Consider the following 25,185-nt stretch of genomic DNA (forward strand, 5'->3'; position numbering starts at 1 on the left):
ATATTTATTGGGACTCTTTTATCTAAAAGAGACAAGGTCAAGGAACATAGCAGAATTACAAAATTATGAAAGCCATGGCTAAAGAAAACCTAGACCTAGGAAGCACTCTTTAAAAATTTCAGCATGGTAGTACTTTGTATAGCACATAATAAATTTACAGAACTTAATATTCAAAGACGGTGGTAGAAACACAGGGGTTTTTTTTTTAAATGGCATGATGAAGATTTTGAATTTCAGATACACATAGCTATTAGTGAAGGTGGAATGTATCTACTCTTTGAAATGATTATCAGAGGACATTCCATAGTGATGGAATCCTGGAACAGATGGAGTGTCTGAGTATCCATATCCCTAAGATCAAGGCAAAAGTTTTAAACATCCAACCACAGTTCAGTGTAAACTAGTCCCTTTTTTAATATCCTGAAAGCAGAATTTTTTACCTTAATGACTGCACCTCAGAAACTACACCTGCCTTAATAGTCTGCCTCATCCACTTTACTTAGGGTTGACTTTGCCTTACAGAAACAACCATTGAAGTTTCTTTTCCCTCACCCAAGATTTAAAAAATAGTTAAGCATTTTATCAGAAGGCCTATACCAAGTAACAAATGAAAAATATAACTCAAAATAATGCATGCATTATGTGTGTGACAGTAAGTACACTGGTATACTCAATACAAAATGATGCTGGAGGGTTTACAAATTTGATGTAAAACAGTAGTTTCCAAGGAACTTACTTAATCAGACCTTCACAGGGCCCTGGTAAACTTCATTCTCAACAAGGCCCCTACAAGATTCTAGGTCTTGATTAAAAGTGTGATTTAGGGAAGCACTTTTAACTTTCCCTATGTGTCAGATTACACATACAATAAAAGTGAATTAGGGGTGCCCAGGTGGCTGAAACAGTTGAGTGTCCCACTTGGGCTCAGGTCATGATCTCACGGTTCTTGAGTTTGAGACCCACATCAGGCTTGCTGCTGTCAGTGCACAGATCCAAGAACCTACTTCAGATATGCTGTCCCCCTCTCTCTGCCCCTCCCTTGCTCGTACTCTCTCAAAAATAAACATTAAAAAAAAAAGGAAATTATAAATAATGTAATTGAACAAAGAATTTTTCTTTATAGACATTATTAATAGATGCCTAAATACAAGATGAATTTTAAAACGAAATCATGTGTATGTAGTTGTATTCATAAAGATAAATACACTCATCAAAAGCTATACAACATTAACAGCAAGTCCAAGTCCAAATGAAGATAATCTTCTGAATTCCATGTTTCATCGAGCATCAAAAACCACCACTGTATTAAGCTGAGTTAAGGACAAAACACATATTTAAAAATTATATGAAAGATTAACACTTCCAAGTCACTTTCTATTTGCTAGTTATGTGATCTAAAAATGCAAAAAAGAGAGATTAAATAAATAAACTTAAAAAAAAAGGGGGGGGTGCCTAACTGGTTAAGTTGGAACAGCATGTGATGCTTAATCTCAGGCTGTGAGTTCGAGGCCCACGTTGGGTGTAGAGATTAAATAAATGACTTTAATAAAATAAAACACACAAAAGAACGGAACTCACTATTTACTATAACAACTAGAAAAGAACTACAAAAAAAGATTTCAATTTTCATTAGTCCCCTTTCCATGATACAAAAGATCAATGCACCAAAAAACACTAAAGCAATGCTGGCAAGGTAACTTACTGGTTTAAAAAATATTGTATCTGTAGTTACCACATAACAATGTACTCTCAGTCTTATGGCCAATTTGTAAGCCTCGCTTTTTCCATAAGGTAGCATTCATATACAGTATTTGTATTTCTCTTTGTATAATTTAGTTTGTCCATGAACTCAAACTCAAAAATGAGTATAAGTAAAATAATTTAAATATAGAAGCCTGAAAAATAGACTTATGAGATCCAAAATCTAGTATATATTTAGTATATGCATCTGAATTAATTATTATGAAAATAAAAATGATTATGAAAATCCTAATCATGCTTTTTTTTTTTTTTGGTAAGTAGACCAAAAATTATTACCATTTACCAGAAATTAGTCTTTGACTAGCAACCCAAGCATTTTTCTTCACTTCCATCTACTTCATATTTAACAAGTTAAAAGGATACATCTTTTAGTCCTTTTCTTGTACATTATTCTGTATCCACATTCTCTGCATCTGATTGGATCCCTGGATTTTATTTCATTTTCTGTGTGACATTCTAAAAAAGAAAGCATGTTTATTCAATGTCTAGAGGAAAAATATTACAGACAAGCAAATTATCTTAACTGTATTTTTCACCCAAAGCACTAAAATGTACTCAATCTCAAGAGTATGGTGCTATGGCCATGTTAAAAAGAAAACTACAGGCCCCAAATGACCTCACTTGGGTTGAGGCCCCAAATCAGTAAACCAAGACCTAACACCTAACCTAACTGCAGTTTCAGCCCTGCAGAAATGCAACCTTTGACCAGTCAATATGGGAATTTCCTTGTCAGCGGTAGGAAATTTACTGATTTTTCCATTCCTCTTAGAAGGGTGACCTTACCTTAAACACAGGATTCTTCGCTAATAATTTTCATTTTTCCACTCCTCTCTACCTTTACCAACCTTTCCTTTTCTGTAACCCTTTGGAGTTCTCATCTACTTGCTAGACAGGATGCTGCCAGATTCATGAATGGATTAATAAAGCCTATTACATCTTTAAAATGTACTCAGTTGAACTTTTGTTATTTAACAATCAACATATTAAGGAGGAAAGAAAAAAGAGTAGTGGGCGCTGCACTTTTTCTTGGTGAGTAAATGAGCTCTTAATGAGAGGTTTTTTTAGGGTTGCTGGTGTTCTGCTTTGTAACTTTAAAGACTCGTTTAAGACTAAGTATAATGTAATTATTTCAAAACTGAAGTAAAACACTCCCACTTTATGTATGTAAGCGCCCTTACCTCCGCAGATGTATATCATTGGCTGCTGCTTTGGGGGTTGAACGTCCTTCTGAGTATCCATTGATAGTCTGAAATCAAATCACAGACTCAAATATTGAATATCTCAAAGGGGCTCCTTGCAAATCCAACGATACCTCATTTTTTCTCAGGGAAATCTAAAAACGTCCCAATTCCTAACCTGTACTTTTTCAAACTGTATAGGTAGAGCTAAAGGACGAAACAAAAACACAATGTATTGCGCGCTTACCCCCAAACCGGACACGATAACATTTTACACGTTATTTCATTATAATCTTTACAACAATCCTAGGAGGTACTGCCCTTACTTTTCAGATGAAGAAACCCAGGCTTGTAAATTAATTTGCGCAGGATTATTCAGCTACTAAGAGGCAGGGGTACTGGAATCTGACTGCAAAGCTCGCGTTCCACTTAACACAAGTCCTGTTTTTCCAAACTTTAGCAGAAAGCAAAAAACTGTATCCCTCAATAGGAAAACATGCGAACAGAAGTTAAGAAGAGTAACTCCCAAAAGCCAAACTAAACTGAACGAAACCAAAGTACTAACACCATTCACTCCTCAATCTCCAACTTCTCCCGATTTCCATACCGGACCTTTTTAACCTTGAGGGTCTTTCCAGTTTCAACCCAAATACCCACCTTTTAATCCCAACCAGCCAATTCCCTACGCACGTAACGCGGTGAAGCTTCACACTCTGCGCTTTAACCAGATTACGGCTCGTCGCTGTGTCTCAACCAACTTCCGGCGCTGGCATATGATGCATGGAGTCTCCGCCCCTTCCGCCCCAGGCGTGGCCGAGAACCCGGATTGCACACAGGCGGCAAAGCTTGAACTTTTGTGTTAGTTTCTGCGGCTTTCTTGTTTCGCCCCAGTTTATTTCGTTTTTAAGGAAAGCAAAGCATTCCAATAGCCTCAAATCGGAGGAAGTCTGTTTCTCTAAGGAAGTCAGTAGAAAGTAACACTTTTCCAGGAGGGCTGAGGGTTAAAAGAAAATGCCAAGTGCCCCTGGAATCCTAGGTTAGCCGTTACTCAGAGGTACACAACGGCAACAACTCCCATCACTGATTTTCACGTAGAAAAGCACTTTTCAAATTACGTTTTTTCCAGTGGATTGATACCTGTGCTGGACCAGTGAAGCAGCTGCCCCCTATCTTTCGCATAATTTCATTTTTGCTTTTCGAAACTTTCATAGGCTTTTGTCATGACCCACTCCTTTTACTCATTTTAAAGCAAAGGTGGGTATGAGGGCAGCTACACCAACTAATTCTACCTAAAACTAAGGGATATTGGTAGCAGTAACTATTTACTGACCTTCCATCTCATGTATTCCTCCCTAGATGAAACAAACGATCTGCTCAGTGGAGGTGTGTTTTTTGAGAGATCAAAATATCATGGGATAAATATCAGTTTGGTTCACAACATTTACATTCGTTTGCTTCTTTCATAGCAGACGTTTTATATCAGAAGGAGGAAGAAAATGAAGTAACTAAAATCTAGGGGATGATCAGTTGTTAATAACGATTATAGTTCAGCAGAGAAACAGGTTAATATCTTTGATTTATTTTGTCTTTGATTTGTTATTAAGCAGAATATACTGCTTTCCAGTCTTCCATCCAGCAACGTGAGAACTTTGAGCTTCACCTTTTGCTTTGAGGAGTTCCAACTGGTTACACCTCTACAGACCAGCATAGGGGATACAACTACTTCATATTCCTAGTCTTCCTCGCTGCCAGTTTTTTAATTTCCAGGAAAACAATGGATTTTCCTGCTTCTTCCTTCACAGACAGGCTGACATACAGCATAAATATTTTGACCATTAGCTCTCTTACAAAATATCCCTCCTCTCAACCAAAGAGAAGAAGGTAATTCAATACAACAGTCAAAATAGGCTTTACTACAAGAATTATTAAATAAAACTATTGTTATCATAAGACAAAGATAATGGATTGATCCAGAAAGTTTAACAAATCATTGCAAACTTTCCTGGATTCTGACTCTCCAGTTGAGGTATCAAGATGATTCTGGCACATAACACAGTCTATGGAGATGAGAATGGATCAACACATGTAGAACACAAATGGGTCTTGGGACCCTATGGAAGGGTAGATTAATTACAAGTGGTGTCAAGGAAATCCAGAATTTCAACAAGAGTCCATGTAGATGCTAGTTCTCACTCCAACACCCTTTTTCCAATTAGCAGGAACTGATAGTTTTAGGATCAGTAGGGAGGGTGGTCAGTGGAAGCTATTATCATTGGTAACAGCTAACTTTTCTTGAGCACTTAATATGCACCAGATACCGCTGTACTGCCTTCTCCCAATGAGGGTGGATGTCTTGTTATCTTGGATACTAGTGCTTTTAACTCCTTGTAATATGGTTATGAAGATGCAAGTTGCTATATTCCTCCTGAATCTCTGTCTTTAATTTTCTTTGATCGTATTCTTTTAAATATACCTGCATAGCTTGAATGTCTTGGTGATTGGAAAAGTCTTTCATTATGTTTTGCTGGATGGTCCCCAAAAGAAGAATTAGATCTTGTGGGAAATAGATGGGTTTAGACTACTGAGGTAAGAAATGGGATAACATCCAATCCAGAAAGGGAAACAAAAAGGCCAAGGACTGTGATGGGTAAAGAATAGGAAAATGTGAGTGATTTATATTTGGGATATGTGAGTAAAGTCAGGACAAGCTACATGTAACTCGGTTCCTTTTTGCACTTTTGGTGGCGGGGGGGGGGAGGTAAAGATTATTCTTTGAATGATAGAAGGGAGTTATATACTTTTCTGCTCTTCAGTCGTAATATCTGAAAAAAATAAATTAACTAGAGAAAGAAAAGGGCAGCGTTTAAATGGTGTTTGGGACTGTGTGAATTTTTTAAAACCGTAGGCAAAATTCCCTGCCCTGTTTACATTAAAGTAGGAGTGGGGAGCAGACATTAAACAAGATAAGTAAATAATATAGTATTTTAGAAGGTGATAAGCTACATGGACAAAATTCAGCAGAGGATTGCAAATGTTGTGTGGAGAAAGGCAAAATGGCTGTCATAGAGATTTGTTTGAAGAGCTAGGGAGAGCACTATTCACTCTACCTGGGTGTATGGGGGCAGCTTCAGAGAGGTGCTATCTTGAAGCATATGTAATTCATCAATTCCTTAAGTCCTACAGGTACCTCAAACTTAACAACCTCATACTAAATTTTTTTTAATGTTTATTTTTGAGAGAGAGAGACAGAGTGCAAACAGGGGAGGGGCAGAGAGAGGGGGAGACACAGAATTCGAAGCAGGCTCCAGGCTCTGAGCTATCGGCACAGAGCCCGACACAAGGCTCAAACCCATGAACTGTGAAATCATGACCTGAGCTGAAGTCGGATGCTTAACCAACTAAGACCGAGGTCCCCTAACCACATACTAAATTCAATTTATTTTCTTCCAGACCTGTTCTCTGTGCTCCCCCCACCCCATGCAGTTGATTCTGCTGACTGAATATGCTGAATTCAGGTTCTTCAGCCCCACTGGCTTCCAGAGTAATGTAGTAGCTTCCTAAGTGGTCTTCTTGCAACCACCCTCACTTCTTTTCCTTCTGTTCTCCACTCTGCCATGGGAGTGATCTTTCTAAAATGCTCTGCATGGCCTAGAGGATAAACTTCTCTTAAATGCATCCAAAATTCTCCATGACTTGGCTTCTTCCCCTTCTCAAGAATTTTCTTCGGTCTTTCCTCAAATAAGTCTTAGTTTCTAGCTATAACAAACTATAGTTTTCCCAACTGTTTCAATTTTCCTGCTCTTGTACATTTTGTTTTGAGATTGCAATCACCTGTTGTCTGACTTTTAAATTGCCACTTGTGCTTCAAAATCCATCCCAAAGTCATGGTCTTTATAAAGTTAGTTCCACCCCCTCTTCTTCCTTAGGGTTAGTTGGTCCTCTTTCCTTAGTACTACTACTGTTCCTCCCTTACAGCACTTGTGAACCCCTTAAGGCCAGTAACTGTGGTGTACTCATCTTTGCTTTTCCAGTACCTAGCCCAGTGCTTGGCACATAGAGCAGAGCTTAATAGGTGTTAGTGAGTTTGACTTTGGATATGTTCCATTTTGGATGGCTAAAGGGCATCCAGACACAGAAATGTCCAGTTGGAGGAGAGTGGTGGTAGCTGCTATTGCTGGCTTAAAAGTAATGGGTGAAACTCTGCATGAGAATTATGTAAGCACATAATGGTAAAGCCCCCCCCCCCCCCAAATAAAATGCTGAGGTAGGATGCCTCATGTAGGGAAAAGGCAGAGGGGAAAACAGCCAGATAAAGGAGACTAGTATGAAGCTGCCAAGAGCGGAAGGATGGAGCCTGGCATAGAATAGGTGCCCAATGAGTAATATAAAACATCCCGTCTAGCATAATCAAGCATATCCCATGTAGAGATACTGTAAAGTCATACCGTTCCGACCTCATCCTGTGTATATCTATATCCTGTGTGTATCTATACTTCTAAAAGGCGTCATTTGGTTTGTAACCTGCTTTTTATACCTGATTATCTCGGAAACATTGTCAAGCAAACGTTCACCTACGTTATTTTTATTGGCATCTCACTGCAGGACCTAGTAGCTTGGATACACAATGCTTCCCAAAGTGAGAATGGGGAGAGACAGAGCCCATGAAGTTAGAAAGCCCGGCTGCGCTTGTGGTGGGGGTGGAAGGGTGGGAAAAGGACGAGACTCCTCTGGGAGAAGCCGGACCAGAGCCTGCGGAACCCCTGGCGGCCGGCGGGGGCGTCGCGGAGCTGGAGGAAGGGGTGGCGCGGGGCGAGGCGGGGCGGCGCGGCGGCGCGTAGCGGTTACTCAGGGCGGGCAGTTCAAACTGAAGGAGGGAATCTCGGCGGCCCCACGCGAACGTGGCGTGGGGGTTGCCATAGCCGGGCATCCCTGGGGGCGAGGCGGCGGCTCCTGCCTGACGCACCCAGCGGCGGCTGCCTGTCTCCCCTCCCGCCTGGCCCCGCGGCCCGGTCGGTGCTGGCGCGTCTCGGTCTCCAGGTGGGCGGGAGTGGGGGGCCCAGGTGTGTGCCCGCTAGCGGGCCTCTGGTCGTCCGCCCGCCCGGGGCCCACTTTGCTTTCTAGGTGCTGGGACTAGAGAGGGGCCCCGAAGCCGGCCTCTTGCCCACTCGCTCCGCTCCTGGTGACGCCCACCCGCCCTCGGCCTCTCAGTGGCGTTCTGGGCCCTGAGCCGTGGCGGCGGAACCGAGGCGACCCCGGGCCGCCGCCAGCCTGGCCTTGGGAAGGTCGGGGAGGGACGAGCCGGGCCAAAGGACGCCCTGGTGAGACCGTTAACCACCCACCCGCCGATAGCACCTTGGGGAAGTCAATGACAGCGCTGCGGCTTACACTGCATTTTCAAAAACCCGATTTTGGGAAGATTCCTCAGTTCCGAGACTAGCTGGAGAAAACCAGGATATTGAAATTACTATTATTTGGAAAGCTGGAGGAAATTCGAAGTGATTTAGGCCTTTTCATATGTTAGAAATAATCCCTGCAGCATGTGCTTTATGTACCTTTCCGATTTTAGCAGTCACGTGCTGCTGCACGTTTCTCTTTAAGTGGTATTACTTTGGCATGAATTTTAAAGGCAGAGTGAAAGATTTTCTTGTTTGGAAGCCCTCATAACTGACATCTAAGAGCTCAAGATTTACTGATGGTAAGATTTTCCAATTTAACAAATGAAGAAAATTTGTTTTTTATATAGTTTAGTAGTATTTCATTCTCTAACAAGTGTTCTTAAAAATTGAATTATAATTGACATACAATATTAGTGTCAGGTGTACAACACAATGATTCTATATTTTCATATATTACAAAGTGATCACCTTGATAGGTCTATTTATTATCTGTCATTATAAAAAGTTGCTACAGCATTATTCACTATATTCCCTATGGCATATATTACACTCCCATGACTTATTTTACAACTAGAAGTTTGTACCTCTTTTTTTTAAATTTTTTTTATTTTTTAAAATTTACATCCAAATTGGTTAGCATATAGTGCAACAATGATTTCAGGAGTAGATTCCTTAGTGCCTCTTACCCATTTAGCCCATCCCCCTCCCACAACCCCTCCAGCAACCCTCAGTTTGTTCTCCATATTTATGAGTCTCTTCTGTTTTGTCCCCCTCCCTGTTTTTATATTATTTTTGTTTCCCTTCCCTTATGTTCATGTGTTGTGTCTCTTCAAGTCCTCATATGAGTGAAGGCATATGATTTTTGTCTTTCTCTGACTAATTTCGCTTAGCATAATACCCTCCAGTTCCATCCACGTAGTTGCAAATGGCAAGATTTCATTCTTTTTGATTGCCGAGTAGTACTCCATTGTATATGTATACCACATCTTTATCCATTCACCCATCACTGGGCATTTGGGCTCTTTCCATACTTTGGCTATTGTTGATAGTGCTGCTATAAACATGGGGGTGTATGTGTCCCTTGGAAACAGCACACCTGTATCCCATGGATAAATGCCTAGTAGTGCAACTGCTGGCTCGTAGGATAGTTCTATTTTTAGTTTTTTGAGGAACCTCCATACTGTTTGACAGAGTGGCTGCACCAGCTTGCATTGCCACCAACAATGCAAAAGAGATCCTCTTTCGCTGCATCCTCGCCAACATCTGTTGTTGCCTGAGTTGTTAATGTTAGCCATTCTGACAGGTGTGAGGTGGTATCTCATTGTGCTTTTGATTTGTATTTCCCTGATGGTGAGTGATGTTGAGCATTTTTTCATGTGTCGGTTACCGATCTGGATGTCTTCTTTGGAGAAGTGTCTATTTGAGTCTTTTGCCCATTTCTTCACTGGATTATTTGGTTTTTGGGTGTTGAGTTTGATAAGTTCTTTATAGATTTTGGATACTAACCCTTTATCTGACATATCATTTGCAAATATCTTCTCTCATTCTGTCGGTTGCCTTTTGGTTTTGTTGATTGTTTCCTTTGCTGAGCAGAAGCTTTTTATTTTGATAAGGTTCCATCTAAATAAATTTTGCTTTTGTTTCCCTTGCCTCCGGAAACATGTTGAGTAAGAAGTTGCTGCCACCAAGATCAAAGAGGTTTTTGCCTGCTTTCTCCTGGAGGATTTTGATGGCTTCCTGTCTTACATTGAGGTCTTTCATCCATTTTGAGTTTATTTTTGTGTATGGTGTAAGAAAGTGATCCAGGTTCATTCTTCTGCATGTCGCTGTAGAAGTTTGTACCTCTTAATCCCCTTCACGTATTTAGACCACCCCCTACCCTCATCGCCTCTGGCAACCACAAGTTTGTTCTCTATGAGTCTGTTTCTGTTTTGTTTGTTAATTTGTTTTGTTTCTTAGATTCCACATATAAGTGAAATCATATGGTATTTGTTTTTGTCTGACTCATTCTTCTTAGCATAATACCCTATGAGTCCATCCATGTTGTCACAAATGGCAAGAGTTTTTTTTTATGGCAGAGTAATATTTTATTGCATATATGTACCTTATTTTTATTAGTTCATCTGTTGATGGACACTTAGGTTGCTTCCATATCTTGGCTATTGTAAATAATGCTGCAATGAGCATGGGGTGCATACATCTTTTCAAATTAGTGTTTTCATTTTCTTTGGATAAATATCCAGAAGCAGAATTACTGATCGTTTGATAGTTCTATCTTTAATTTTTAAGGAACCTCCATACTGTTTTCCATAGTAGCTGAACCAATTTGCATTCCCACCAACAGTTCATGAAGGTTCCCTTTTCTCCCCATCCTTGCCAATTTTTTCTTTCTTGAGAGCACTGTAGAGATAAATGTTCTCAACATTCAGGAATCTGGTTTTTAAAAATGAGTGTCAAGGAGGGGTGCCTCCGTGGCTCAGTTGGTTAAGATTCTGACTCTTGATTTTGGCTCAGGTCATAATCTCACGGATCATCATGAGATCAAGCCCTGCATTGGGCTCTGTGCTGACAGCACAGAACCTGCTTGGGATTCTCTCCCTCCCTCTCTCTGCCCGTTCCCTGCTGGCTCACTTTCTCTCTCTCTCTCTCTCTCACTCTCACTCTCACTTTCTCTCTCTCAAAATAAATAAATAAGCTTTAACATTTTTTTAAACATGAGTATTAAGGAGGCTCATTTGATTAATCAGTGAACTGTTGAGTCGGTAAAATTAAATATGTCAATGGGAATTTCATAATTCTGCATGTGTCTGTTTAAAAGATTTAAAAATTAAGTTTTGAACAACCAAGTTTTGCTTAAGACCAACATCTTGAGAAAATGGAAAGATGAGCATGATGACAGCAGAGACAAGCACATTGGAGGCAACTTCGGATGTATAGATGAACAGAAGTTAGATTTGTGTGTGTGTGTGTGTGTGTGTGTGTGTGTGTTTGTATCAAGTGGCCTATGGTTGCTGGGGGGAGAGAATGATATCTGCATCCCCATTTTGTTTCTAACAATTTGCCTCGGTTTCCCAGATTCTAGCACTGTGAGACACCTAGTGGTGACGTTGAATTGTTACATTTGCTCTTTTTAGAAAGATTTCGCGACCTAGTTTTAACCTAATAGAATGATTCTCAGGGGCAAATATTCATGGGTAGAGGTGTAATTTGGAAGCTCATTATATATCATTAACTTAATATTTTGTTTGAAAATATAAATCAAATTATAGAAAGCAAAGTTTGATGATCTTGGCTGGTAAGCACGTACAGAAGATAACAGCCATTCTCATGATCTGAGGGGATCTAGATGGGAAGAGAACATGTATCAAATTTACCAAAATTGAATGTAAGTTTAAAAGATTGAAAAACACATAGATACTTTGCCCAGTAATAATCTTCCAGTGATCATTTTACCATAAAGAAACTGTTTTGTTTTGTGGTTGGAGTAGTGATTTGTTGTTTTTAAGAACTCATTCACTTGTATACTTAGCTGGTGTAACCTAGGCATAAATATATTCCTTTCCCATTGTAGTCAACTAAAATTTTTCTTCCTAGGATCTTTTAATAGAGAAAAACCATGCATTTGGTCTGGAGAAAACTTTAAAAGAATGACAGTTTTCTTAGTGTCCTTTGAATAATCTGGAAAAATACCAGAAACTGTGATGATTTTCTTCCCTTCGTGCCCTCTGGGTTAAGATTTGAGTTTATAAAAAGAAGGAATGTGATAATACTGTTTAAAAAGGTTAAGGAATAGAGTATTTCCTTGTGTTGTTTCTTACAAATATAATTACTGAGTAACTTATTAAGTAATTTACTTGAATTCTGTCTTTGCAATTTCAAGAATATTATAAAGGGTGCGTTTCCCGTGAATAGTTGTCTGTTATCTGTGAAATAAGGCCTGCAAGTGGATGTTATGTCTCAAAATATTTACAAAATGACACATGAATAAGCATAACATGCCAAGTTTGTAATGGCCCTATGTCTATGTGGCACTGGTTCATTTTAGTTAGCTCAAGAAGAATGTATTAGTAATTTATCAATAAGCCAGGGAGTCTTTTCAAAGTAATAAGTCTGGAAATTCAGACGTTGAGAGCAGTCATGGGGACTGGATTTCTGTGACAGGCCTATGTTACAAGTATGAATAACATTATCCTGGAGTTGCTAAGCCAAATTGCAGTTAAATCTAGTGACAGCATTCATTTGACACCTTTCCAGAGACGTGTTTAAAAATTAGCATATAGTTTGTTTAAGCAGCTTTACTTATAACCCAGAATTTTGAAGGGAAATATCCAACTGACTAGATACAGGCCAAGAGAAATAGCTAAAATATTAAAACTATAATTATGCACATCAATGCTGTTAATATCATAAGGTTATCTAAAAATGATGCCATCAGATTTTTTTCTCAAGTGTGGTTCAAGAAAATATTTGTGCATGGTGCTTAGACTAAGCTTATCAAGTAATCTGTGAATATGTATAACCCAAAAGTTTTGGTTTTTAGGATGTTAAAAGTTGGCTTAAGTAAGATACACTTGAGTATATATTAGAGTAGATTTGTTTTTTATTTTCAACTTATTTTTTTTTATTTTTTTTTTTTTTTATGTATTTTTGGGACAGAGAGAGACAGAGCATGAACGGGGGAGGGGCAGAGAGAGAGGGAGACACAGAATCGGAAACAGGCTCCAGGCTTCGAGCCATCAGCCCAGAGCCTGACGCGGGGCTCGAACTCACAGACCGCAAGATCGTGACCTGGCTGAAGTCGGACACGTAACCGACTGCGCCACCCAGGCGCCCCGAGAGTAGATTTGTTTTTTAAAGTAACTTTTTTTTTATTGCCATAACATTTTCTATTATTATCTATAGTCCTAACAAATGTATTTTGGTGTAAGCTGCCAAACTCCTCATTTCAAAGGAAGAATAAAATTTGTTTTCCTCTGTAGAAACAGAGCTTTTGAAGATGTCAGAGAGACATTTAGGTCAGACTTGCCCTGGAGCAGAAAATGAGGTGGACTCTCCTGTCAATTTCACGTATTCCAGCTTCAGAGGCTACTGTTCCACATCTTCATTTCAAGACAGTGGCTACAATGAGTTGTTACAGCCTTGCAACGATGAGAATACAGGTAAAGAATTATTTGGAAAGAAAGGAAAAGGCCCACCATTAATCCATGAACATCCTGAAACTTCAGATCTGGGCTTGACTCATCCTTTAGAATCTCCAACTCAAAAAAAGAGAGGTGTCTTTTCTAGGAAGGAAAAGGAGAAAAGCCCCGAACTTTGTGAAACTCCTAAACTCAGTGGGAAAAAATTTTTGCAGCGCAGAAGGTTGGACATATCTTTCTCTCTTCTAACAGGGGACTTTGAATCACAAAATGGTTCTCTAGAAAGTAGTATGAATCAAGTTCTCAACTTAGAAAAAAATATTCCAAGCCATGTTTCAGGTCTTCCACGGCAAAACAGTTTTAGTCCTTTAGTTACTAGTACTTTGAAGACAGAAGAAGCAACCTCTAGCAGTCAAAAACTGAGACTTAATTTTTCTCAACAGAAGACTTCCACGGTTGATGATTCCAAAGATGACTGTAGCCTGTTTGAAGTTGAATGTCTATCTCCGATTCAGGGCAATAGTTTTAGAGACTCTATCACATATGACCTTAGTGATAGCAGTCTGTTTGTTAATGATGAGAATACATATCCCAAACCTCTGGGCTCCTCTGTTAGTGGAACAACTTGTGGGACAGATGAGGACATACGTGTGACTCCAATAAGTAATCTTGTAGCAAACATTAAATTTAATGCAAGTCAAAGGCTCTCCCCTTCAACTAAAGTGAGGGGCAATATTTCAACACCTGAAGACAGTGGTTTTAACTCACTTTGCTTGGAAAAATCAGAAGATTCCCTCTCTGACCAGGAGGGTTCTTTTCAAGAACTTCAGAAACATAAGGGAACTGTCAGAGTGGGGAGCACCATAAAAAAGTCAAGGCATCTTAGAAGGCTGAGAAGATTGTCCACCCTGGAGGAGCATGGCTCACAATCTGAGACAGAAGGGGAAAAGCAGACTGACCACTCTGACTCTAAAACAACACCAGCAGCTGCCTCAGACCCCTCAGAGAGTCAGCTGAGCAGTGACACTAAGATGTTAAGCTTTAAGAATTTATCAAAGACCCCAGCCTTGCAGTTAGTGCACGAGCTCTTCATGAGAAACAAAAGAAAAAGATTCCAGCAGAATGGTGCACATGAATTCTTAGAAGAAAGGGATGGGGGGCAAATAGCCGTGCTTCAGTGTATACTTACAGGACTGATTGGCAAGAAAATGGGTATAGAGAAACTGGACGTCTTAACAGAATTAAAATACAGAAATTTAAAGCATATTCTTGCTATGGTTTTAGATTCCTTGACTGCAGAAAGCCTATTCAGGTAAGAAATAATTTTTTTTTCTGAAATAAAACTTCCTTCTTATCACTTTTTTTTTTAATTGGAAAGCTTTTCTATGAGTTGACAGTTGTCCTGTTTTTTATTTGTTTTATTATCTCTCTCTTTGGTTGTCTCACACTTTATCAAAGGTGGTTTAGTGAACTTCCCTAAAGTTACTATATTACTAGAGCTTAGTAACATAGGTTCCTTCTGTTTAAAATCCTGTTTCAGGGGTGCCTGGGTGGCTCAGTCGGTTAAGCATCTGGCTTCAGCTCAGCTCATGATCTCACAGTCCGTGAGTTTGAGCCCCGCGTCAGGCTCTGTGCTGACAGCTCAGAGCCTGGAGCCTGCTTCAGATTCTGTGTCTCCCTCTCTCTGACCCTCCCCTTTTCATGCTCTGTCTCTCTCTGTCTCAAAAATAAATAAACATTGGGGCGCCTGGGTGGCGCAGTCGGTTAAGCGTCCGACTTCAGCCAGGTCACGATCTCGCGGTCCGTGAGTTCGAGCCCCGCGTCAGGCTCTGGGCTGATGGCTCAGAGCCTGGAGCCTGTTTCCGATTCTGTGTCTCCCTCTCTCTCTGCCCCTCCCCCGTTCATGCTCTGTCTCTCTCTGTCCCAAAAATAAATAAACGTTGAAAAAAAATTAAAAAAAAAATAAATAAGTAAACATTAAAAAAAATTTTAAATCCTGTTTCAGATGCGTCAATATAGTCTTCTGGGTAAGGTTCATGGCACTGTCATTTGGGAAGAGAGTTTCTAAAAGTCGAACTTTAAATTTTCAAGACTGGCAAGCTTTATTCCATGAAAATTATTTGATGATTTAATAGTCCACATCCTGTTGTCAGATTGCAAATTGGATTAATGTTAGGACACTTGGTCAGAAATATTGTAAAATGTCATGTTGACTAAGAAAGGGCAACATACAAAGGATACCATTTAGTTATTGAATCTAAGTTCTAGAATACAAAACGACGGTTAGCTTTCATTTTAGGGCTTAGTTTTTCTAGAGACCAAAGGAATACGAATTAGTTCATTTTCATTGCCAACAGTGCCATGGAAGGTAATTGCTTTTGAAAATTTCAAGGAATTAGAAACAAGAATTTGTGCTAACAGAAATTTCAGTATGTTAAATGCTGCTACATAATTAAAGAGAAACAGACATTTAGGATTATTAAGGGTGGGAACTAGGGTTACAAAGACTAAAGTGAGACTGTGTTCCTACTGGTAATTTTGGGGAGTTGCAGGACTATCAGAAGACGAGACCCTTGGGAATGCCATGGCCGGAAGGAGGGAAGCCTTGTGGAACAGGACTTCTGCAAGTGGCAGTTGGGGGACGACATGTGGGAGAGTTTGTAAACTTGTTTTTCCATAGGGATATGTCAAAAGTTTGGTTCATAGAATCCTTGCTGTTTTTATGGCCACTACCTCTCTTTGAACCCTTCTTCACCTTTCGTCCACAAATTAATTGTAGGCTATTGTAGAAGATCATAGAATTTCATAGATGGAAGTCTAGTCATTAAACATCTAGTCTAGTCACATATTTTTCAGATGAGGAAACTGAGTTCCAGAGAAGTTAAGTGATCTGCCAGCAGTCATTCAAGGACATAGGAATATATCTAGGTCTATAACTGAGCCCTCTGATTTCTAATCCAACAGTGTCCCACAAACTCACATTAAGGTTTAAGGCCTTTCTAAATAGACTTGATCAGGAACGTACTTGGTGTAACCCAAGTAGGATAATAAACAGATTAGTGCACCTGTGTGTATGTGCCTTTAAAAAAATGTTCAAATGGGATAGTTGTTTAATAAAATCAAAGGGATGGCTGAAATACAGGAATTTTATTTTTGTATGCTGGAGTATTTGGATATAGACCAGTTTAAAATTGAGTAATACTTTTGGGTGCTCATTTGTGAGAGTAGTTGATATTCAAACATATTTTAATAATTACCTCTTCTCCCCACCCCTTCAGATTTATAGTATTTGTACTGTAGAATGCATGTATAATGTTAGTAGTGTTTATTCTTGGTAATGTGAGAGATTATGGTCAGTTGAAATAACGGGCAAATATCCAATTATATAGTTCATTTCTTCCCCATTAATAGGTGTCTATCTGCCTTTCTCTCTCCTTAATCTGATATAAGACCCATGTATTGGCTTGGGGAGAGGCAAGGCAACTGAAGTGGCCATGACAGCTGGGAAGTACGCCAGCTTAACAACTCAAGTACTTATTACCTCTGTAACAACAAGGGATTTTTTTTTTTTTTTTTTTTTTTTTTTTAGCTGTCTGGTCTTACTCCCTTTGAGTGATTTAAGTTAGAGTAGTAAAAAAAGAGCAGAGTAAGTAGTAAAAAAAGAGCAAAGATTATTTTTCTTTAATAATTAGTATAGCCAAAGTTATTGACAAATAGGCAATCACTGGATGTAAGTTGAGGGTTTTTTTCTTTAGCTGCTTCATTCTCATAAACTTTGGTTTATAAAATAGGAACTTTGGAGTGCTAGCCATCATAATGATCGTTATTTGGCATCTACTACTTCTAATGAATTATTGATAGTTGTTACATTTGTTTAATCAACAATGATAGATTTGCTAAGTTTAATCAACAATGGTAGATTTCTTCCTATACATTTAATAGGAGAAACAGATAAAAAACCTCTTGGACTATATAGATGATAATCATTTTCTGCATGTTGTGTTCTAATTTTTTTATTGTTGGGTCACATTTGAAGTTAAATCCTCTTAATCAGTCTCTCAGTGGGCTCATATTGGTCTTATACGAAACTATGTTTTTCTGTTAACCATTTATAAGATAATTTATTGATATAATGCTGGCATATATTTGATGTTTTAATAGGAATTCTTTCATATGGTGAAATAATATGAAACAACAATGTAGATCAAATCATATTTTTAATGTAAATATTTAGGTTTAAATTTATTGTCCAGAATCTTTAACTTTTTCTTATTGCCATTGGCAAAAAAAAAAAACACGTTAATTTTGCGGAATATATACAATATAAAACTGACCTTTATGTTATAGTGTTTGGAAAGTAAGCAGAAATTGGCGTGAAATTATTGTTCAAGATAAAAACGCAAATCGGAGGAGGAAATTTTACATCTCACAACTGAAAACAGATTCTGAGGTAACGTATATGATACTTTTCTCAAATGGATTTGTGAAAATAATAATCTCATATTGCTGGACAGCCTAATTTGGTTTTCCTGCTATCTTTTAACTTTTTCCATTTACCAAACATTCACTCATGAATGTTTTACTTTTCCCCAACTCCATTTCCTTCCAGTCCATAAGTGGAGTAGATAACCTAATATCAAGAGCGTCTTGTGGGATTATGTTGTTTGGGTGTGTGTGCAGTGTTTGAATACTGGTGCTATGCTGGGTCTTATTCATAATTAGATATCCTTATAGCATTTTCTATTTAGCCTTTTGAGTGGCTATTATTGTGCCAATTGCTCAGATTACAATTGTGAACCTTTTTGAAATGATCTCTGCTCTCTTGGAGCTGATGCCCTGTGGGTGTTACAAGTAAACAGGTGATTACAATACGGGTGTGTTAGAGGAAGGCCAGAATTAGTTCTATTGGAACATTAAGAAAACATTTTTTTTTTATAACGCTTATTTATTTTTGAGAGACAAAGCACGAACAGGGGAGGGGCAGAGAGAGGGAGACACAGAATCAGAATCGGAAGCAAGGCTCCAGGCTCTGAGCTGTCAGCACAGAGCCCGACGAGGGGCTCAAACCCATGAACCATGAAATCATGACCTGAGCAGAAGTCCTACGCCCAACTGACTGAGCCACCCAGGCGCCCCTCTGTTGGAACATTTAAACGGAGTATTTGATGCTTGAGAATCAACAGAAGGCTTTTCAGAAAAAGTGCAACTCAACTGAGACCTGAAGGACCAATGAGTGGTTAGCCAGGTGAAGACAGGGAAGAGTGTTTCAGCTGAGAGTTTAGCATCCAGGAAGGCCTGGAGGTGAGTCAGCATGGCAGATTAGGACTGGTAAAGTATCATAAGCTTGTATTTTCTTGAAGATTTGAGGACCAGCTTTGAGGGTACAGGAAAAGTCCTGTAGAAGCTGACTAATTTTTCCTGTGGACACAACTTTATGTAATGCATCTAATGACTCTGGCACCCATTATGTATTATATATACAACTTTTAACCTTTTCCTACCCATCATTACTGAAAGAAACTGTGAGTTCATGCTCTTATTCTTGTTCTAGTAAAAAGTATTTAATAAATTATTATTTCATTAGGTAACGTAAATAATGTAAATTTCTAATTTGACAAAATACAATACTTGAGATGAAGCATGGTACAAACAGATATAAACACCTAGACACAGATTGGTGGGTTTCTCATAGCAATGAAATACTAGGGACTGAGTTAACTTAAACATTGACTTTCTATTTGACTTTGAAGAAAAGTTTTACTTTCTTACCTATGATACTGCCTTACAACTTATTCACAGCCCCTGGCTACTTACTGCTGCCTTCTGATCCTGGGAGCTTATAATAGTGAAATTATTAATTGCCTTCTTCTTATCTTATTAGAGTGCTGCTCTATATGCTGAGGACCTACTTAAAAAAACAGTTTTTAAGCAAACACCTAATAATATTAACCTGTTAGCTCCATTTACATTGTACATCCTACAGGGAAAGAAACCTGCTTGTGTTTTGCAACACTTCAGGTAATTCTAGATAAAATATTCTGTCTTTATATCCTGGCCACCACTTTTCTTTTCTAACTTTGTTTCTCAAAGACTATACTTTTTTTTCCTTACTTGAACTTTTTTCTTATTTTCGTTTGCTTTTTAATTTTTTTTTCAGAGTAAAACAAGTACATGGTCTAAAAAGTCCAATTGGGCTGTGAGGCTTAGGTCAAAACACATTCTCCTGCCTATCCCTTCTCACTCTTGATTCTTGCGCCCAAGTCACTTACCTCCAACCCTTCAGTTGTTCCTCCTGAGATTTACCTCCACATTTCTAAATAGCACACCTTTACTGCTATTTCTTGACTTTTTAGAGAGAGTGTTTGTTCTCTAACTTCTCACCGCCACTACCACTACCTACCCACCCACCTGTCTCTCTGAATTCCTTTCTCCTGTCTCACCATTGTAACCACACCATCATGTGGGAGTCGGTCAGAATTAGGTGCTGACATTATGAAGAATGTGTCGAGATTATTATGAGTTATTGACAGCTGTAACATGCAGTACACTATGAATACACCTTTTTTCCTATATAACTTTTTTTTTCCAGAGTTAATAATTGCCCAGTTTCTTTCTTTTGTTTTGCTTAGTGTTTCTCTATACAGATCCCTGATTCATCTCCTATTATCCACCAGAACTGGAAATCTCCTCTGTGTAAGTCCAAACAAATCAGGTATTCTTCCTGTTCCTTCTTGTCCCTAGAAACATTCTTCCCGGTGCACTTTGCACTCCTGTTCTGATATGGACTAGTTGCTTTCCACTTGAGCTATCCTAATGTGTATCGTTAACCCAAAAAGAAACATTGTAAAACAAAGTTGTTTAATGGTTTTCCTCATACTTGTGTAATATCTCTGAAAGCTCCTTATGTGTGAAAATTGGAAGGCACACACCAGCTGTGTGTATTAAGATCACAATTCTATCTCTTTGCTTTGCAGCCATAAGAATGAGCATAAGAATTGGGATACCACACCTTTTCCATCGCATTTCTTAGTTTACTGTATTCTTCACTGTTCTTTTATAATCGTGGAAATGAACAACCACATGGTGACTTCACTCTCACATTTAAATATTTTCTGGCAACATGATGTGACTATGTTTGAAAAATTTTGGCATTCACGAACATGTGCCTTTGTTTACTGCTTTGGCTCCTTTTGTTCTGAGATGGCAGCACACATTTTAACTCGAGGAGGACAGGAGTTACACTGTTTTATTCACTTGGTACCTTTAGGAGTTCTAGAAATATTTATTAAATAAGTGAATGTTTAATCTGTGGCTGAAATGTGTTTCAACAATGTATCTCTCTTCATTTTTTTAAATTTATGCACACTGTGTTTACCAACTGCATCAAAATTTGTCAGAATTTTGGTGTGCTCCAGTGTTGTGTGCTTGTGGCCTAGGCTGCAAATTATTTATACAAATGTACTATAAAGAGATGCATCGAGTCCTTGAAAAAGTTCAGGTGTATTCATTTTAATTTCAGAAAATGAATATTTATCCTTCACACTTATGTATATGTTGTTAAGCTTAATCACGGAATTTTTCATGATCAGCTAACCTTATTTCCTATACTTATCCTACTATAATTTCTCATATTTTCACTCTTCTCACTGTTAGGAGCCAATTGTGAGAAAGGGAGACAATTAAGGGAGAAGAAACACAATTTTAGTTAGACACACGAGGAGCTTCACATTGTATTTTGATAATTGGTTAAGAATGCCAATTATCAACCTTCACAAAATAGAAGGCTTACTGAAAATATTTCTTGGCTGAATATTGAAGTAATATGGAAATCCGGTTCAGATAAGAGGTACCTTTTTTCCTCCTTGTTTAAAATGTAAGTGTAAAAATGACTCCAGTATTTACATGTAAAAACTAGCCAAGCCAATGGGATTTCATGGTCTAACCAGGCCCATTATTTTTCTGATGTGTGGCTAAGGTAAGAAACCTTCAGAGAATTCCATGATATCCCGTGGCAAACTTGAAAAAGATTCACCTCTTCTTAAACCTTGCCTTAAAACAAGGGTTGGCAAACGCCAGTCTGTGGGCCAAATCCTGTCCGTCACTTCTGCTTTTAAAGTCCGTTGCATTGGAACATAGCCTTGCTCTTTCATTTACATATCTCTACAGCTGCTTTTGCTAAAATGGCAGTTGAGTAGCTGTGACTATCTGGCCTGCAAAATGTAAAATATATACCATCTGGCCCTTTTCAGGAAAAGTTTGCCAACCCATGCCTTGGAGAGAAAAATAACCAATCTTGCAAACTTAAAGCTAACATTTATTGTTTTAATTTTGTTCATTTATATTTCTTTGACATTTAAATGTTAGATGAGAGAGAAAAAATTTTCCAAAAGGGAAAGCTTAGGGAGAAAATTCTTGTGGAATTTAGTGTGAAACCACTTCCAACATTTAAATACATGTGCATCAGAAAACTGTTCTGGAACTTTTGATATTACCGTATTGACCCCTCATATCTTTTGCCGCAGGGGGCTCTATTAAATGTTGAGGACGCTGCCACTAGGCTCCATCTTTTAAATCGATCAGCTTTAAGATCTGTACAAGCTCAGGCTAGGATACCAGGTTTTCAGAAAGAACAAGTTTCAACACGTTCTCCTTGGGGAGAAGTTTTGACACCTATAGCAAGCTCTTCTGTTACTCACTTAAGTAGTAAACAGGAAGAATATGTTAAGGTGAGTATTTATCATCAATTATTAGAAATAAATACTCAGAGTTTGACATAAAGTGTTTCTCTATATGAAACTGGAAGATTTAGTGTGTATGCTTTCACTGCAGGTTGCCAAAACACTTTTTATTGATGAAGCATTAAAACCTTGCCCGAGGTGCCAATCCCCTGCTAAGTACCAGCCATATAAGAAAAGGGGACTCTGTAGCCGCACAGCCTGTGGTTTTGACTTTTGTGTGTTATGTTTGTGTGCTTATCATGGGTCTGAAGAATGTAGCAGAGGAGCAGCAAAGCCAAGAAATAGAAAAGATGCTCTTCCAGGAAGTGCCCAGAGTAAGCGGAATTTAAAACGCCTTTAAAGAGACTTTAAATATAAAAGAAGCATTCCCTCTAAACAACGTTTTGTCTGACTTAAAATTATGAATATTTTGAAAGTATGCAAATTTTCCCATTAATGACAGATGATGATTTATTTCCTATTTTGTATATATCATAATCCATGTCTGTTTTCTTTAAAGTATTTTACTGTGTCATATTTACCCATTTTAATAACAGTGTTTTTAAATAAAGAATTTTTAATGTTATGTATGTATTTAACTGTTTCATGTAACCTTTAAAAATTGTGCATTTCATCACTATGTGTTGAAATGTTCTTCGATCACTTTTTAAAAATAGTTTTCCAAATAATATTACAAATTTTGAACTTGAGACAGATGGCCTTATAGATTTGGAAAATGAGTATCTGAAATGAAATATAAATAAAACGTTTTCAGAAGTTCTATTGAATTCACTCAATAATTTCAATCTTTCAATTTAGTGTCATATTTGAGCAGACTTCTGGTTAAAGAAAATTTACTTCATATTGATTTCTAAGAAGACATAAAAAGTAAATTATTAGACATGATTATTCACAATGAGAATCTTAGTAAAGTCATGCATTTCACATAAGTATTTTTTTAAATTCCAGAACTATAAGGGTGCCTGGGTGGCTCAGTCGGTTAAGCGTCCAACTCTTGACTTTGGCTTAGGTCATGATCTCACAGTTCGCGTCGTGAGTTTAAGCCCCACATCGGGCCCTGAGCTTGACAGCATGGATCCTGCCTGGGATTCTGTCTCCCTGTCTCTGTCCCTCCCCTGCTTGCTCTCTATCTCTCCAAGTAAATAAAAATAAACGTAAAAATTCCAGAACTGTAATCACAGATTCCACTTGTTTTATCTAGGCTGGGCATCAGTATTGTGACAAATTCGGACTACTTGGACAAGATTGGGTTTTTTTAATAATCAGATTTACTAAATTGTTTATAATGTACCTCTTTCCAAAAATGGTTTGAGGTGGGATGTTCCATTTGTAGAATAGCAACAAGAAAGAGGTAAGTTCTGTTGTTGAAAAAATTACTAAAACGAGGGGAAAATTTGAGTATAGTGTCACAGTTTCTTTGTCTTTAGGTAACTGATGTGTGTATATGTCTGTGTACACACTCTACACAGAGATGTAAAATGAAGCTCTTCTTACGCATTATTTTAAGACGATTTTAAAGTGTGAATTAGAGAGATGTTTGCAAAAATCTGTTCTAAATTTTAATTTGTTGTTTAACTCACTAAAAAAATTAACTTCTAAATATTAAATTTCATCTATAACCCTTCTAATTCCACAAAGAATGTTTGGAGGCTAAATATAAATATAAGTAAATTGTCACTTGTCTTTAATAAGTTACACAGTCCGTGAATTCTATATCACATTTTCTGACTGATGTGAATCAAGTTTAGTTTTCAGTGTCTATGTAATTTCCTGAGATATCTTCCACATCAGGGTCAATATACTTATTAACATCATTTAATTAACCTCATTGAATTTTCTTTGTGTTTAGGAAACTTATTCCCAGTCTTGATTCTTTTAATAAAAGATGACTCTGATTTAATCTGTCTTGACCTCTCTTTCTGTGGCTCAGATCGAATCATATCTTCTGTCATATGAACATTTTTGCTATTTTATGCTCTGGATTTCTTCCTAGCTTAAATGCCATTCCAGAAGTAACCCCCCATCCCCCCCCTTTTTTTTTTCCAGAAGTGACTTCTTAAGCCTTAAAAAGCACAGATCCAATTTTATGATATGTTTTTAAAAGCTGAAATGCAAGATTTTCTATTCTATATAATTTTAAAAGTTTATTTCCCTATATCTTACTGATTTTTATTATTTTATCACAGAATAATGAAAAAGGAAAGATAAGCATTTCTTTTGCCTCTTTATCCTTGAAATTGTAAGTAGTGCAGTGTAAGAATCTGGAATCCTAGTTCCTGTCCATTAGGAAGCACTTTGTAGTTGTCTTATGTGTTGCAATTACACTGCCCTCTCCATGGGATCACCTTTGTGGTCTTGTGGCTGCCCAGTCTATTGAAGTGTAATATTTTATCTTACTCTGCTTTTGAAAACATAGATTTTACCACAGTTAGTTTTAGAAATCAATAATCTACATGTATTTTTGTCTACTACAGGTAGTGTTAGCAATGAAGTTTCAAATTTTTTATATCTCTGGTTTCAATTGGGATTTGAGTATCATGGTCAAGTAGTTATAAGGAAAATAGTGTAAGGGCTTAGTACCACATATTTTAATGATTTTATAATAACAATTCTTAAGAAAAAAAAGATCAGGGTAGGAATTCAAAAGATAAGCTTTTTATTGGTAGGTTTTATATTTGTAATGAGGTTAAGGGGTAGGTTAAGTGGAAGAAAATCATGTAGTATTCCTGAATAACTTTATTAAACAAAGGCTCTAACTATCCAAAAAATAATCACCACCCCCCTAATTATTGTAAATTATTAGGTATTACAGTAACCCACTGGAGCAGTTACCCTACGGTGTCTGCCATAGCATCCTGTATTTCCTGTGTATAGGATGGTACTTAGATTACTTTATTCAAACTATTTGTTTAATTTTCTTTCTGCATCAGATTATAAACTCTGTGAAGACCTGGACTATATCATGTTTGATTTA

The 25,185-nt window shown here is 38.0% G+C and overlaps 2 protein-coding genes across 2 annotated transcripts; one reads left to right on the forward strand and one right to left on the reverse strand.

Moving 5' to 3' along the window:
- Positions 1 to 389: 389 nt before the first annotated feature.
- Positions 390 to 3,691, reverse strand: POLR2K (RNA polymerase II, I and III subunit K). The gene is made up of 4 exons (XM_030303865.1): positions 3,597 to 3,691; positions 2,940 to 3,007; positions 2,125 to 2,217; positions 390 to 1,300 (listed from the first exon to the last, which is right to left on the reverse strand). Exons 2-4 carry the CDS (start codon positions 2,998 to 3,000, stop codon positions 1,278 to 1,280), a joined length of 177 nt encoding a protein of 58 aa, XP_030159725.1. The 5' UTR covers positions 3,001 to 3,007; positions 3,597 to 3,691; the 3' UTR covers positions 390 to 1,277.
- Positions 3,692 to 7,581: 3,890 nt separating this feature from the next.
- Positions 7,582 to 22,551, forward strand: FBXO43 (F-box protein 43). The gene is given in 8 exon segments (XM_030303892.1): positions 7,582 to 8,060; positions 8,148 to 8,363; positions 8,566 to 8,604; positions 8,606 to 8,634; positions 13,315 to 14,785; positions 17,821 to 17,923; positions 21,996 to 22,199; positions 22,303 to 22,551. Coding segments are annotated over 8 exon segments (2,790 nt in total).
- Positions 22,552 to 25,185: the final 2,634 nt, after the last annotated feature.

The sequence above is a fragment of the Lynx canadensis genome, chromosome F2 (assembly GCF_007474595.2).
Source record: "Lynx canadensis isolate LIC74 chromosome F2, mLynCan4.pri.v2, whole genome shotgun sequence".
NCBI classification, from domain to species: Eukaryota; Metazoa; Chordata; class Mammalia; order Carnivora; family Felidae; genus Lynx; species Lynx canadensis.

Coding starts and splice junctions, on each gene's coding strand:
- POLR2K (XM_030303865.1), bottom strand. CDS start 3,000: ATGGATACTCAGAAGGACGTTCAACCCCCAAAGCAGCAGCCAATGATA. Junction 2,218..2,939: donor AATGATATACATCTGCGGAG/GTAAGGGCGCTT, acceptor TTTCTTTTTTAG/AATGTCACACAGAAAATGAA. Junction 1,301..2,124: donor CAAGAAAAGGACTAAAAGAT/GTATCCTTTTAA, acceptor AGCTTAATACAG/TGGTGGTTTTTGATGCTCGA.